The 16,204-nt window shown below is 30.8% G+C and overlaps 2 protein-coding genes across 2 annotated transcripts in view; both read left to right on the forward strand.

Moving 5' to 3' along the window:
• fbn2b (fibrillin 2b) overlaps window positions 1–3,530 on the forward strand; it is an 83,232-nt gene extending 79,702 nt beyond the window's left edge. The window contains exon 47 of the mRNA XM_073844561.1: window positions 3,414–3,530. Within this exon, the coding sequence (XP_073700662.1) occupies window positions 3,414–3,530 (117 nt within the window). The remainder of the gene's footprint in view (window positions 1–3,413) is intronic.
• A 479-nt stretch (window positions 3,531–4,009) lies between these two features.
• LOC141338950 (E3 ubiquitin-protein ligase UHRF1-like) lies at window positions 4,010–8,765 on the forward strand. The gene is made up of 6 exons (XM_073844562.1): window positions 4,010–4,015; window positions 5,304–5,441; window positions 5,532–5,649; window positions 5,735–5,886; window positions 5,973–6,071; window positions 8,603–8,765. Exons 1-6 carry the CDS (start codon window positions 4,010–4,012, stop codon window positions 8,750–8,752), a joined length of 663 nt encoding a protein of 220 aa, XP_073700663.1. The 3' UTR covers window positions 8,753–8,765.
• Window positions 8,766–16,204: the final 7,439 nt, after the last annotated feature.

Raw genomic sequence — 16,204 nt, forward strand, 5'->3', positions numbered from 1 at the left:
ATTTTTATAGGCCTTCTATAAACACCAACCCTAGAAAGTGTTTTATTATTTTATATATATTTATTATTATTATTATTTTTAAGATATAGTGTGCTTTTTATTTGTAAAAATAATTTGAGAATTATTTATTTGTAGTTTTTTAGTAGTTTTAAATTATGTAAAACTAATAAAAAAACTAAGTTTATTTTATAGGCCTTCTATAAACACAAACCCTAGATAGTGTTTTATTATTTTATATTCATTATAATTTTTTTTTTAAGATATAGTGTGCTTTTTATTTGTAAAAATAATTTGAGAATTATTTATTTGTAGTTTTTTAGTAGTTTTAAATTATGTAAAACTAATAAAAAAACTAAGTTTATTTTTATAGGCCTTCTATAAACACAAACCCTAGAAAGTGTTTGGTAACACTTTACAATAAGGTTCATTAGTTAACATTAGTTAACCACATTAGTTAACATGAACTAATAATGAACTGCACTTATACAGCATTTATTAATCTTTGTTAATGTTAATTTCAACATTTACTAATACATTATTAAAATCTTGTTAACATTAGTTAATGCAGCATGAAGTAACATGAACAAACAATGAACAACTGTATTTTCGTTAACTAACATTAATAAAGATTAGTAAATACAGTAACAAATGTATTGCTCTTTGTTAGTTCATGTTAGTTAATACATTAACTAATGTTTAACTAATGAACCTTATTGTAAAGTGTTACCAAGTGTTTTATTATTTTATATATATTTATTATTATTTTTTTTTTAAGATATAGTGTGCTTTTTATTTGTAAAAATAATTTGAGAATTATTTATTTACTTTTGTATTTTTTATCATTTTAAAAATATGGAAAACTAGTAAAAAAAAAAAAAAAACAAGTTATTTTTATAGGCCTTCTATAAACACAAACCCTAGAAAGTGTTTTTTTATTATTATTGAAATGTATACATTTCTTTTAATGTTTCCTTTAGTTTAATCAAGTAAAATTAGTGAAGAAAAAAAAAACCTAGTAAAAAATACTAGTTTATATTTTGTAGGCCTTCTATAAACATGGAAACTCTAGAAAGTATTAGTTTCTTTTTTTTTTTTTTTTTTTTTTTAAGAATTTAAGTATTTTTAAAATGTATTTATGGTTTCCATAAATACATTATTTAAGGTAAAACTAGTAAATAATACTAGTTTTATTTTTTATAGGCCTTCTTAGTAGTATTAGTTTTATACATTTTAATCAATTTACCATTATTTAACTAGTACTTTTTTTTTTTGTTGTTGGTTAAATTATTTCCATTTATTAGTATTTGTAGTATCAGTATTTTTATTTTATTTATTTTTTTTACTTATGAACTTTAAATAAATAGTTTCCATTCATTGGTTTAATTGTTGGGGAAAAAAAAACAGTAAATGCCATTTTGATTTATTTTTTATTTTTTTGTCCTCTCTTATGTAAATTATTTCCACAAACGGCATTAACTTTTATATGTTTTTATTATACAGTTTAAGTTTAGTTTATAAAGCTGTTTAAAAATTATATAGTGTTTGTTACACAATGCTGTAAAATTAATTGGTAACACTTTACAATAAGGTTCATTAGTTAAACATTAGATAATGTATTAACTAACATGAACTAACCATGAGCAATACATTTGTTACTGTATTTACTAATCTTTGTTAACGTTAGTTAACGGAAATACAGTTGTTCATTGTTCATGTTAGTTCACACTGCATTAACTAATGTTAACAAAATTTTAATAATGTATAAGTAAATGTAGAAATTAACATTTAACAAAGATTAATAAATGCTGTTTAACCCCTTAAGCTCTGCGGCTATTTGGGGGATTTCCGCCTGCATTTGGCCTACCTAAATTCAAATGGTTCCCCTATTTTTTTTTTTTTTTTTGGTAATTTACGTATATTTGCATTATTTAAATTTTCTTATTTCAAACGATTTTTATTTTTTTTTTTTATTTTTTTATTATAGGCCTTTTTACAATTTACTAAACTGTTTTTATCATTTTATCATGTTTTCATTTAAAATTAATTTAAATGGACTTTGAAGCTTGATTTTTTTTTTTTGGTAATTTACGTATATTTGCATTATTTAAATTTTCTTATTTCAAACGATTTTTATTTTTTTATTATAGGCCTTTTTACAATTTACTAAACTGTTTTTATCATTTTATCATGTTTTCATTTAAAATTAATTTAAATGGACTTTGAAGCTTGATTTTTTTTTTTTTTGGTAATTTACGTATATTTGCATTATTTAAATTTTCTTATTTCAAACGATTTTTATTTTTTTTTTATTTTTTTATTATAGGCCTTTTTACAATTTACTAAACTGTTTTTATCATTTTATCATGTTTTCATTTAAAATTAATTTAAATGGACTTTGAAGCTTGATTTTTTTTTTTTTTGGTAATTTACGTATATTTGCATTATTTAAATTTTCTTATTTCAAACGATTTTTATTTTTTTTTTATTTTTTTATTATAGGCCTTTTTACAATTTACTAAACTGTTTTTATCATTTTATCATGTTTTCATTTAAAATTAATTTAAATGGACTTTGAAGCTTGATTTTTTTTTTTTTTTTTTGGTAATTTACGTATATTTGCATTATTTAAATTTTCTTATTTCAAACGATTTTTATTTTTTTATTATAGGCCTTTTTACAATTTACTAAACTGTTTTTATCATTTTATGTTTTCATTTAAAATTAATTTAAATGGACTTTGAAGCTTGATTTTTTTTTTTTTTTTTTTTTTTGGTAATTTACGTATATTTGCATTATTTAAATTCTTATTTCAAACGATTTTTATTTTTTTTTATTTTTTTTATTATAGGCCTTTTTACAATTTACTAAACTGTTTTTATCATTTTATCATGTTTTCATTTAAAATTAATTTAAATGGACTTTGAAGCTTTTTTTTTTTTTTTTTTTTGGTAATTTACGTATATTTGCATTATTTAAATTTTCTTATTTCAAACGATTTTTATTTTTTTATTATAGGCCTTTTTACAATTTACTAAACTGTTTTTATCATTTTATCATGTTTTCATTTAAAATTAATTTAAATGGACTTTGAAGCTTTTTTTTTTTTTTTTTTTTGTGTATAGATAGAGATAGAGATATATATATATATATATATATATATATATATATATATATATATATATATATATATATATATATATATAGATAGATAGATAGATAGATAGATAGATAGATAGATAGATAGATAGATAGATAGATAGATAGATAGATAGATAGATAGATAGATAGATAGAGATATAGATATATATAGATTAGTCCAGTAGTAGAGTGTTTTTTTTTTTTTTTTTTTTTTTCTTCCTCTCCCCATTGTCATGACTTTTTGAACACAAATGTGATGTGTTTGTGACTGTCAGGTGAGTGAATCAGGTGTCCACAGGCCTCACGTGGCCGGCATTCACGGCAGAAGTAACGACGGCGCTTATTCCCTGGTTCTGGCCGGAGGCTACGAAGACGATGTGGTACGTCTGTGACGCTCTCCCCTCAAACCTTCCTTCAAGAAGTGGTCCCCTTCCTTTCTTAACCTGCAACTCTGTCTCTATTCAGGACGACGGTAATGAGTTCACCTACACGGGCTCCGGGGGTCGAGATCTCTCAGGAAACAAAAGGACGGCCGAACAGTCCTGCGATCAGAAGCTCACCAACATGAACAGGTCAGAGAACCATCCTATGAAACATCACATCAAACGTGGACACAGAGTGGAAAAAGTGCAAGTTGTACGAGTTCTCGTGTTTTTGTCAATTTGTGATTTGTAGGGCTCTCGCTCTGAACTGTAACGCGGCGGTGAACGACAAGGAAGGCGCTGAGGCCAAAGACTGGAAAGCTGGAAAACCCGTGAGAGTGGTGCGCAGCTCCAAAGGACGCAAACACAGCAAGTACTCTCCTGAAGACGGCAACCGCTACGACGGCATTTACAAGGTGTGTTTATACATTTTTTTTTTTTCCCTGTGCATGCATGTGATAGACCTTGAAGATCTAACATAAATGCATATTGAAAGTATAATTAAAGGTTTCTTTTTCTGTTGATTTTTAGTTTAGGTTTTTATATGCATTTGATATTTACTTTTGTTAGTTATTTTTGACCTAATACTTTAAACAAAACAAAATAAAACAAAAACAAACAAATTATATTTTTTCTTTTAGAAATTGATTATACTTGTTTTAAATGTTAATTTTTAAATTTATACTTATATAAAATTTTAATTGCATGCATTTTAGTTGTGCTTTATTCTCATTTAATTTCATACTTTTATATCATACTTGTTTTTGAAAGATTATATTATAGTTATATTGAAAATTTAGTTCCCTCCATTTCAATTACTTTTGTAAAAATGTATGTAGTTTTTGCAAATATTTGCAAAAACTATTTATTTGTAGTTTAAGTACACTTATGCTTTATTTAATTTTTCAATTAGGTTATTTTTAGTTTTCATATGCATTTGACATTTTAAGTGTTATAGGTATTTTTTGAATTAATACTTTAGTCATAATTTGTAGATGTTTATACTTTTGTTTTAAATGTTAATTAAAATTTATATATTTTTTTTAAACAATTATTCTTGCATACTTTCAATTATACTTATTTAAAATTATATATTTTAGTTATACTTTTATCCTTATTTTAAGTATTTAATTTTTATAATTTATATTAATATTTTAGTAATTTATATATTCGTTTTTTTAAATGCTTTTTACTTTTTAATGTATTTTATAGTTTTATGCCTTTTTTTTAATTGATTGTACCTAAATTATGTTTTTGAAAAATTACAGTTTAGTTATTTATACAAGTTGTTCTAATCCATTTCAGGGTTTTTGTAAAAAAATAAATAAATAAAAAGAATTGTAAATAACCCAAATACAACCCTGGGAATGAATGAATGGATAAATAAAAATAATTAATAAAATGTTTTTTTTTTTTAATTTACAGTAAATAAAATACAATTAATAAACAGATAAAAAAACAATAAACATATAAAAATAAACAATTTAAAATAAATAAAATACAGGCCTGAGAATTAAAAAAAAAAAAAAAGAATAAATAAACATATTTTAATTCATTCATTTCCAGGCCTGTATTTCATTTATTGTAGATTAAATTAAATTATTTAAAAAAAAATATTATTATTTTTTTTTTATCCATTCAGTCATTCCCAGGGTTGTATTTGGGTTATTTAGATTTTTATTTTAGTTTTTAACCTCCTTTTGCACTGTTGTATGTATTGAGTAACTAATCTGTTTTCATTAGGTGGTAAAATACTGGCCAGAAAAGGGTAAATCCGGCTTCCTGGTTTGGAGATACTTGCTAAAACGAAACGACGACGAACCAGCGCCGTGGACCCGCGACGGAAAAGAGCGCATTAAGAAACTAGGCCTCACAATGCAGGTAACACCCAACAAATGTCACACTCTTAGCCTCAAAATAGCCATTACTTCTTGATTGGCTTGCTAATCCTCATTCTCCCATGGTTTTCAGTATCCCGAAGGGTATCTGGAAGCCGTTGCTGCGAAAGAAAAGGAAAAAGAGAACAAAAATGACGAAGAAGTTGACGAAACGCCCACTAAAGGCAAGAGGAAGAGAAAATCCCAGACCGGTAAGTAAAAACATCTCGATTTAGCATTAATGTTGACTAAACCTAAAAGGTCTGTCAGTTTAAATCTCGCGTTTCTCAATGCTAGTGGAGGAGAAGAGCTCTCCGGCCAAAAGCACGCCTAAGAAGATGAAGGTGGAGGCGTACAAACTGAACAAAGAGCAGAAGGCCTTGATCAAGGACGACGAGCTCAACAAGAAGCTGTGGGACGAAGCCATGGACTCTCTGAACCTCGGACCTGTACGTAGAGATCTTGTGCGCTTTGGTTTGTAATGAAGGTGCTCTGAGGCTGAATGTGGGTTTGATGTGTTTTTGTCGCACTTCAGCGCTTCATCAACAAAGTGGAGGAAGTTTTCCTGTGCATCTGCTGCCAAGAAGTCGTCTATCAGCCCATTACTACAGAATGCCAACACAACGTCTGCAGGGTAACACAAACCAGAAACGCACTTGTTATAGAAGACTTTAGAGTGCCCTATAGGAAGTTATTCAATTTTCATGTGTTTGCGAGTGATGGATCGTCAAAATCTCTATTATTATTATTGTTATTATTTTTTTTTTTTTTTTACGTAAAATAAGAGTTTGTGTACATAATGTGTGTACTGTGTATATTTGTGTGTATGTATAAATATACATAATATGTACACATTATGTATGCACAACTTTTATTTTGTATGCGATTAATCATTGCCCAGCACTAGTTTTCATTTTTGGTTGTTAATTTTAATTTATTTTATTTTAGTTGTTATAGTTTTTCAGATAATTATTTTTTTAAATGTATTTTAATTTTATTTTAATCACATATATATATATATTAGGGCCGGGACTTTAACGCGTTAATTTAGATTAATTAATTACACAAAAATAACGTGTTAAAATTTAACGCATTTTAATCGCACTTAGTTTTGCACCGCGGAACGTTTCTCATTGGATGAGATTCGGCGGACCGATTATACTGGAACACCAACTAGAGTTCAGACAAGCTGCGTCCGTCCTAAATAGTATTGTATGTCCCAAATCGTAGTATGTTTAAAAACGTATTCCAAAGATTCCCTTAACGATCAATGCACACTGTCTAACGGCTAATATTGCCCACAACACACTGCGCGTGAACAAGGATTCGATTAGAACTACAAACACGCATAAAAAGTGTTAAACTACAAACATGGAGGATATGCGCGACCAACGGACAGGTAGAGAAAGGGGTTTGAGTGATAAATAATCAGTGTGTAACCTGATAAAAAATATTTTTTAAATGTTATCCGCGTTATATTCCATGTGCAGCAACATTTATAATGATAGGTTTGGTCATTAACGTTTAAATGCATAATTAAGCAAACACAAGAGCAGAGTTCTCGGCATGAAAGACTCGTTAAAGAACGTGCCTCTTAATTTCTCTAATACGGTAGGAAATTAAATTAAAGGAAATGTAGATAATGTTAACTGTGATGATTGACAGGGCATGGTTGTGTGCAAGCTATGCAACAAGGAATTCGCATATCACCACAGCACATCGAGCCTATTGCTACACTTAATGGCAATATTGCACTGGTCTGTTGGACTTGGTTGAACAAAATAAACAATATTTTGTTGCTTAAGCTTATGTATTCAGTCATTATTCAATGGTATAATAAAAATCCATATAAAAAAACTTACTTCTCACTGTTATCAGGTCAAATATTTATATGCGATTAAAATGCGATTAATTTCGATTAATTAATTACAATGCCTCTAATTAATTAGATTAAATTTTTTAATCGAGTCCCGGCCCTAATATATATATATATATGTGTGTGTGTATATATATATATATATATATATATATACACACACATACATACACACACATATACACACATGCATAATGTATATATACATATATGCATATGTTTATTTAATTCACTTTTTCAATTAAATTTTATATATTTTGCTTAGTTAAAATTATGTATATATTTTTGCACTTTTCCAATATGCATTGTTTATTTTTTTTTTCCTTTTTTTTTTACTTTTTAGTTTCTATTTTGTTTTTGCTTTTTGCTTTTATTTTTAAAATAAATATACTTTTAGTTTTGTATTTTGCTTTTATTTAAATGTATTTTTTTGTCTTGATTATAGTTTTGCTTTTATTAAATTATATTTGTTTTTTGTTTTAATAATTGCACTTTTCATTTCACTTATTCCATGTATTTTGCTTATTTATATTTATTAATTTTAGTAGTTTTTATTTAGCTGTGTTTTTTACTTTTTTTGATATATTAGTAAAACATTTTTATTTTAATTTTACTTTTTATACTTTTTTGTTATTTTGATTACACTTTAGTAAAATTATACTTTATATATTTAACTTTTTTTATTACATTATGTAGTTTGCATAGTTAAAATTATTTATATATTTTTAAAATGTGTTTTTTTTTTCAAATATGCATTTTTGTATTCATTTTTCAAATAATTATACTTTTTCCAATTATGTTGCTTATTTTTATTTAAATTAACTTAACTTGAATTTGATTCATTTGTTTATGCTTTTAATAGAATTATATTTAATGTATTTAGCTTTTCTTCTCTTTATGCTTTAGTAAAAGTATATTTAAATGCATAGTTTTTCAATTAAATTTAATGTATTTTTATATATACTTTTTTTAATTTAACTTTATGTGCATTATAACATTTTGTAAAAAATTGTGAAAATTGACTTGATATACTTCTAATTTCTTCTGTAATAAGCAAAATAAGTGACAGTTTTATTTGTATTTTAATTATACCTAATTTTTTATTTCAGTTAATTTTATATATCCATTCTGTATTAATTATACCTTTTTACACACTTTTTATATGTTAGGTTTTTTTTATTTGGTTTTTTAGCTGCAAAATTGTCTGATTTTAGGGTTTATGTCAACACTTGAAGGTTTCACTTCCATTACACATGAATTAGACAAACACGCTTTTCTTCTCTTGGTAGGAATGCCTTCAGCGATCTTTCAAAGCCGAGGTCTACACCTGTCCGGCTTGCCGACACGATTTGGGCAAGAACTACCAAATGACGGTGAACAAACCCCTCCAAGCCATCCTCACCCAGCTCTTCCCCGGATACAGCAGCGGCCGATGTTGACGCTGATGCAGAATTTCACCAACGAAACATGAATTTCTTTTGTTTTTAATATATTTAACAAATACATCAGGAACCAACTCCGCCTCGATTGAACACCTCTACTTGATTTGGCCCTGTTTTGTGATCTCTTGCATCTATCTGTACGTCATAGTCATTTCTTCCGAATTGCGGTCTTCGTATTTTTAGCTATAGCCGCTTCAAGTGACGTATCGTTGTCTCCTTGTACCCTACACCAGCACAATGAACCACAGCTATGCACAGTTTTCATTTTCACTGCATTTTGTCATTGCGTTGCTTTCTACAAAAAAGCTGGATTGCTTCATAATTGCGTTTGACTTTTTTACTGTACCATTGTTAGCGCTAACTAAATTTAATTAACTCTAATATCCCATCAAATGTAATGTTAAGATTTCGTACAAATGATATTTAGAGTGGTTGCATTTATGGCGCTGTAGCCGTAGCGTTTTTACCATTTTTAACGTAAACTAAATTCAAATGAACTATCTATGCACTATTACGATGTTTGTTAATTTTCACAAGCGGTAATTTGCCATTGCGATAATTTGTCCGAAAACGCTGCCTTCAGAATGCAATTCAAACAAATCCGTTGTGTTATGATCAGTTGTACCACCGTTAATGCTAACTAAATGTAGACGAACTAGCTATGCTCTTATGTTTGTGGCTCTAATATTCCATTTTTTTTATGACGTTAATTAGCCTTTGTACGAATGTTAAGATCATTAAGTGGCATAGCCGTATCGTTAGCATTTACTAAATGTTAAGTTTACGACGTTAATTTGTGAGCAGTAATTTGACATTATGATGATTTGTACGAAAGCATTGCCTCTAGAATCCTGTTAAAACCATCCAGTTGTGTTGGGATTAGTGTTTAACGTTTTACTGTCCCATCACTAGCTTTAGCTGAATTTAAACGAACTAGCTATGCGCTATTACGATGTTTGCAACGTTAATATCCCAACAAGTTTTTCCGCCATATTACGTTAAATCTTCGTACGAATGCTAACATGCTGTAGTTGTAATGTTTTTAGTGTACCATCGTTAGCGTTAACTAAATTTAAACGAACTAGCTATGCGCTATTACGATGTTTGCGACGCTAATATTCCGACACCTTTTTCGTCATTTATGACGTTACCAAGCCTTCGTACGAATGTTAAGATCTGGGTGTGCCATAGCAGTAACAGTTTTACTGTACCATTGTTAGTGTTAGCTTAGCGCTACGAGTTACGATGGCAATTTTTACGCGAGCAGTAATTTGACATTACGATGATTTGTACGAAAGCACTGGTTTTAGAATCCTGTTAAAACCAGCCAATTGTGTTGGGATTAGTGTTTAACGTTTTACTGTCCCATCACTAGCGTTATCAAATTTAAAAACTAGCTATGCACTATTACGATGTTTGTGGTGCTAAAAATTCCAACAGGTTTTTCCGTCATATGACATTAAGCCTTCGTACGAATGCTAACATCCTTGAGTTTAAGGTTCTGTAGCTGTAATGTTTTCACTGTACCATCATTAGCGCTAATTAAGTTTAAACAAATTAGTTATGCGCTATTACGATGTTTGCGTCGCTAACATCCCAACAGGTTTTTCCGTCATATGACGTTAAGTCTTCTTAAACTCATGGATGTACGCATTCTTACGGTGTTGTAGTAGTAATGTTTTCACTGTCCCATCACTAGCGTTAGCTAAATTTAAACGAACTAGCTATGCGCTATTACGATGTTTGTGACACTAATATTCTGACTTTAACCAGCCTTCGTACGAATGTTAAGATCTGTGAGTGCCGAAGCAGTAACAGTTTTACTGTACCATCATTAGCTAAGCGTTATGTTTACGATGTTAATTTAACCATTCAGTTGTGTTGGGATTAGTATTTAATTTTACTGTTCCATCACTAGCGTTAGGTAAATTTAAACAAACTAGCTATGCGCTATTATGATGTTTGCGACGTTAATATCCCAACAAGTTTTTCTGTCATATTACGTTAAGCCTTCGTACGAATGCTAACATCCATGAGTTTAAGGTGCTGTAGCTGTAATGTTTTCACTGTACCATCATTAGCTCTAAGTTTAAACAAACTAGTTATGCGTTATTACGATGTTTGCGGTGCTAAAAATTCCAACAGGTGTTTCCGTCATATGACGTTAAGTCTTCATACGAATGCTAACATCATGACTATAAGGTGCTGTACCTGTAATGTTTACATTGTACCATCATTAGCGCTAACTAAATTTAAACAAACTATCTATGCGTTATTACGATGTTGCAACTTTTTTGTCATTTATGACGTTACCAAGCCTTCGTACGAATGTTAAGATCTGGGAGTGCCAAAGCAGTAACAGTTTTACTGTACCATCATTAGCGTTAGCTAGACGTTAAGGTTACAATGTAAATTTTTTCGTGAATAGTAATTTGACATTACGAATATTTGTACGAAAGCACTGGCTGTAGAATCCTGTAAAACCATCCAGTTGTGTTATGATTAGCTAAATTTAGATAAAATAGCTATGCGCTATTACAATGTTTGTAGCGCTAATATCGCAACAGGTTTTTCCGTCAATTATGACGTTAAACCTTCATACGAATGTTAACATCCAAGAGTTTAAGGCGTAGCTATGTTTTTACTGTACCATTGTTGGTGCTAACTAAATTTAAACAAATTAGCTATGAACTATTACGATGTTAGTGGCGCTAATATCACAACAGGTTTTTCCGTAATCTGACGATAAGCCTTCGTACAAATGTTAACATCCAAGTGTTTAAGGTGCTGTAGCTGTAATGGTTTTTACTGTACAATTGTTGGCGCTAACTAAATTTAAACAAATTAGCTATGAACTATTACGATGTTAGCGGCGCTAATATCCTAACAGGTTTTTCCGTCATATGGTGTTAAGCCTTCGTACAAATGTTAACATCCAAGAGTTTAAGGTGCTGTAGCTGTAATTTTACTGTATTATCGTTAGTGCTAGCTAAATTTAAATGAATTGGCTATGCACTAGTAAGATGTTTGCAATGTTAATATCGCAACAGGGTTTTTCCGTCTTTTATGACGTTAAGCTTTCGTACAAATGTTAACGAGTTTAAGGTGCTGTAGTTCTGTTTTTACTGTACCATTGTTGGTGCTAACTAAATTTAAACAAATTAGCTATGAACTATTACGATGTTAGCGGCGCTAATATCCTAACAGGTTTTTTCCGTCATATGATGTTAAGCTTTCGTACAAATGTTAACAAGTTTAAGGTGCTGTAGCTCTGTTTTTACTGTACCATTGTTAGCGCTAACTAAACTTAAACGAACTTGCTTTACAATCTTATTTTTTTTTGCCAGTGGTTTTTCGCCATTTATGATCTTGACAAGCCTTCGTACAAATGCTATTGAGGTCCGTGAGTTTAAGGTGCCGTAGCTTTACTAGCGCACACGAGCGTTTATTTACGTTTTTGCTTTGTGAAATATTTTATCGTACTGCCGTTATTGATAACTAACTAAATTGAATCTTAAAATCAATTCATTTTTTAACCTAATAGTAATTTACGTAAGAACTCTACGTTCGTTGAACTTATCCTTTCTTTCCTCGTCCATTTCGATAAGTGGTTAAATTTTAATATGCTCTGAAGTGAATTGATATTATCCCTCTCTTTTGCATTTCGTTTATTTGCTTTGCTGTTTAACTGCTGTATGTGCTTTAGAAATGGAGTGTCATTTTTCCACTAACTCCTGCCGCTATGCAAACAGCGGTCACGCGCGTAAAACCGATCGGCGATCTGCATTTCAGGTGCTGTTTTGAGTCGATCCCGAATCTGTTTAAGCGCTCCTGGTCTGCCTTGATTTATCAAAGGTTTTCGAGAGAAACCCTCGAGCCGTTTTCCGCACAAACCTTGACAGTCACTCATTCAGGAAGTATTTAATTGTTTCGTCTTTTTCGCCCGTTGACGTCTTTTGCTTGTTTGTAAGAGTTCTAGAATTCGCTACACAAAATGCCTAAGGCTGCAGATAATTACTTTTTGTTTTATTATTTGTTTTCCTTAGTTATACCTCAACTATTTCTAATATTTGCCTAGACTGGAGCTGTATATTCTGAAATTTGAAATTGTATATTTTTAGCACTTGTGTTTAGCCATTTTATGTAGTGGTTGGTGCATAGCTATTTTCTTGCACTGGGATAAGTGCTATATTTTTCAATAAACTGTATTGAACTTTTATATAAAATAAAACCCTGTGTTTGGCTCTCTTATTTTGCAATGAAAATCCAAATGATTTCATTTGAATGTGCTAGAATTCTGATTAACTGTTATTGACCTTGTGAATAAATTGTGCATCCATCTGTAGAATTCTGTCTTTAAACTTCTGTGTAGCTTTTAAAGAGTAATTAGCTCTTAACCTTTTTCAACCAGGTAACTGATGGAGAAATATGATTTTTAACACTTATGACTGTTATAGCGCCACCTATGGTCGAGTGTACGGAAAAGTTGTATGCATGCTTAAAATCACGTTTCATATGCTCACCTAGTTTTATGAAGTTGAGTTTTCATTTAGGATTTATAGGCTTTGGGGTATAATTGGCCACGTCCTTTTAAAAGTGACCCTGTGGAAGCTTACAAAAGTGTTTTTTTTGGTAATTATGGATCTAGAGGGTCCAGAGAATTGTACTGCAGAATTGTACCAAGGACTAGTTTTCAAAAGTAGCTTTTTTTTTTTTTTTAAATGATCTTGAATATTTCATGAACAATTTGATTGACAGCAAGATCTATCATATTATATGAACATCTAGTGTTTGTGTGAATATCTAAACAATTTAAGGTCATTTAGAATTGAAATATTGTTTTTGATAGCGCCACCTATGGTCCAATCTCCATGAAACTTTGCATGCTTGTTAATTGTCATCTGTCAGGTTTCAAAGTTTTGAGGTTTCGTTTAGGTTTTATAGGCTTTTGGCTATATTTGGCCATGCCCTGTTTTTTAATGACATTTTAATGACAATTCAACTTTTTTTTTTTTAATTATCAATTAGAGAGTCCAGAGATTTGTGCTGCAGTGGTTTGATCGAAAAACCTGGGACTAGTTTGCAAAGTAGGTTTTCAACATAATAGTAACTATTTGATTGACAGCAAAGTTGCTCAACAGGAGATCTATCAAATGCTATGCATATTGTGGCCAATTTCTTTCAAAATTTTTACAGACCTTTAGGGTCATGGGTCGAACATGCCCACTGAGTTTCGTTCTGATCGACCTTTGTTCACCTTATTTAATAGGTGCTTAACTTCTTTGGTCAAATAGGCGGCCATGTTTTTTCAGATACATGAATGTCCTCATAGACACTTGTGCCAGTTTGGAGACAATTTTCAAATTGATTGGACCAACGGTTGTGTAGTTATAACCATTTTTCAGTTTCAGCTCTTATAACCCCACCAAGTGGCAGAGCTGCGCAATTTTATTTGGCCAAACATTGAGCTCTTAACGTGTGTGTACCAAGTTTGGTGAAGATATCTCATTCCTTTCATAAATTATTGCCATTTTAGTAAAAGTGGCCCTGCCTCTTTCAAACATTTTTGCACCCCTTTGCGACCGTGAGTCAAAAGTTAAACTTTTTTTAATATAATTATCGATATTCACTGTCCAGAGAACATTTTTGCAGTGGTTTGGTTCCGATCAGCAGAGAAAACCTAGGAGTAGTTCGCAAAAGTAGGTTTTCAACATAATAGTGATTATTTCATCAACAATTCGATTGACAGCAATGGTTCTAAAAGCAATCTTGCTCAGTATGAGGAGATCTATCAAATAATATGTGTGGATGTGTGAAACACCATATGATTACAGAGGCATGAAACTCATTAGCACCAACTAGTGGCAGAATTCTTTCAAAATTCTTACAGACCCAAGTTTTGTTCCGGTCGACCTCCATTGAAAGTCTAATAGGTGCTTAAAATTCTTTTGTCAATTGTGGCTATGTTTTTTGAGATACAAGAATGTCCTCCTAGACGCTTGTGCCACTTTGGACAAAGACACTGCATACCAATTGTCAAGTTGATTGGACCAACAGTTGCGTAGTTATAGTCGTTTTTCTGTTGTTGTTTTTTCCCCATCTTATAGCGCCACCAAGTGGCAAATCTGCGCCATTTTTTAAATAAAGATTGAGCTCTTACATGTGTACAAAGTTAGGTAAAGATATCTCATTCTGTTCGGCAGTTAGAGTGATTTTAGTAAAAGTGGCCCACCTCTAATGAACATTTTGGCACCACTCTTCGACCGTGAGTCGAAACTTCAACTTTTAGTTCGCAAAAGAGTGTTTTCAACATAATTGTGACTATTTCATGAACGATTTGATTGACAGCAATGGTTCTTGAGGCAAAGTTGCTCATTATGAGGAGATCTATCAAATTATATGCATGTTGTGTGGATGTGTGAAACACCATGTGATTACAGAGCCATACAACTTGTTAGCGCCAACTAGTGGCTGATTTCTTTCCAGATTCTTACAGTCGAACATGCCCACTCAGTTCCGATTGATCTCTGTTAACCTTGTCTAATAGATGCTTCATTTTCTTTGGTCAATGGTGGCAATGGTTTGTGAGATACATGAATGTCCTCATAGACACTTATGCCCCTTTGGACAAAGACACCGCATAGCAATTTTCAAGTTGATTGGACCACCGGTTGCATAGTTATAACCATTTTTCAGTTTTTCCCATCTTATAACGCCATCAAGTGGCTGCGCAATTTTGTTTATTTGGCCAAACATTGAGCTCTTACACGTGTGTACCAAGTTTGGTGAAGATATCTCATTCCGATCATTAATTATAGCCATTTTAGTAAAAGTGTCCCCGTCTCTTTCGAACGTTTTGGCTCCTCTTTGCGACTGTAAATCAAAAGTAAAAAAATTGTTTGGATAATAATCGATATTCACTGAAAACCTAGGAGTAGTTTGCAAAAGTATGTTTTGGACATAAACCATAAAAAATCAGTTTTCTTTGTTTTGACTCAAGGAACACGCACCGTTTCTCAATACTAAACACTACTATTATTTATATAAAATACAGTATTATATACCACTATTATTTATTTAAAATATTATTTTCTTAATAATAATTAATAAACAGCCATCATAAAAAGTTGCTAGGCAATTCAGTCAAAATTACACAGGCAGCGCTCTGATATACAGCACTGAATTTACAAAAACATGACAAGGTTTTGCCAAAACAATTCGCCCTGGAACAAATAATAGATAAATAAGACCAAAGACTGCCTGTTAGATATGCCAAAAATGAATTATATCTCAAGTTTAACCATTATAGAGATCAGTGGTAAATTCCAGATCTGGCCGAGGTGAGGCACTCATGTGTGGGTTCATGAGTGCAGAACGGCCCCCTGATGATCCGGAGCTCACATGTCCGCCATGACACTCGCTGTAAGAAGTACCACAAACGGAGTGATA

This window comes from Garra rufa, chromosome 7 (assembly GCF_049309525.1).
Source record: "Garra rufa chromosome 7, GarRuf1.0, whole genome shotgun sequence".
Classification (NCBI taxonomy): domain Eukaryota; kingdom Metazoa; phylum Chordata; class Actinopteri; order Cypriniformes; family Cyprinidae; genus Garra; species Garra rufa.

Coding starts and splice junctions, on each gene's coding strand:
- LOC141338950 (XM_073844562.1), top strand. Junction 5,442..5,531: donor AACTAGGCCTCACAATGCAG/GTAACACCCAAC, acceptor CATGGTTTTCAG/TATCCCGAAGGGTATCTGGA. Junction 5,650..5,734: donor GAAGAGAAAATCCCAGACCG/GTAAGTAAAAAC, acceptor TCTCAATGCTAG/TGGAGGAGAAGAGCTCTCCG.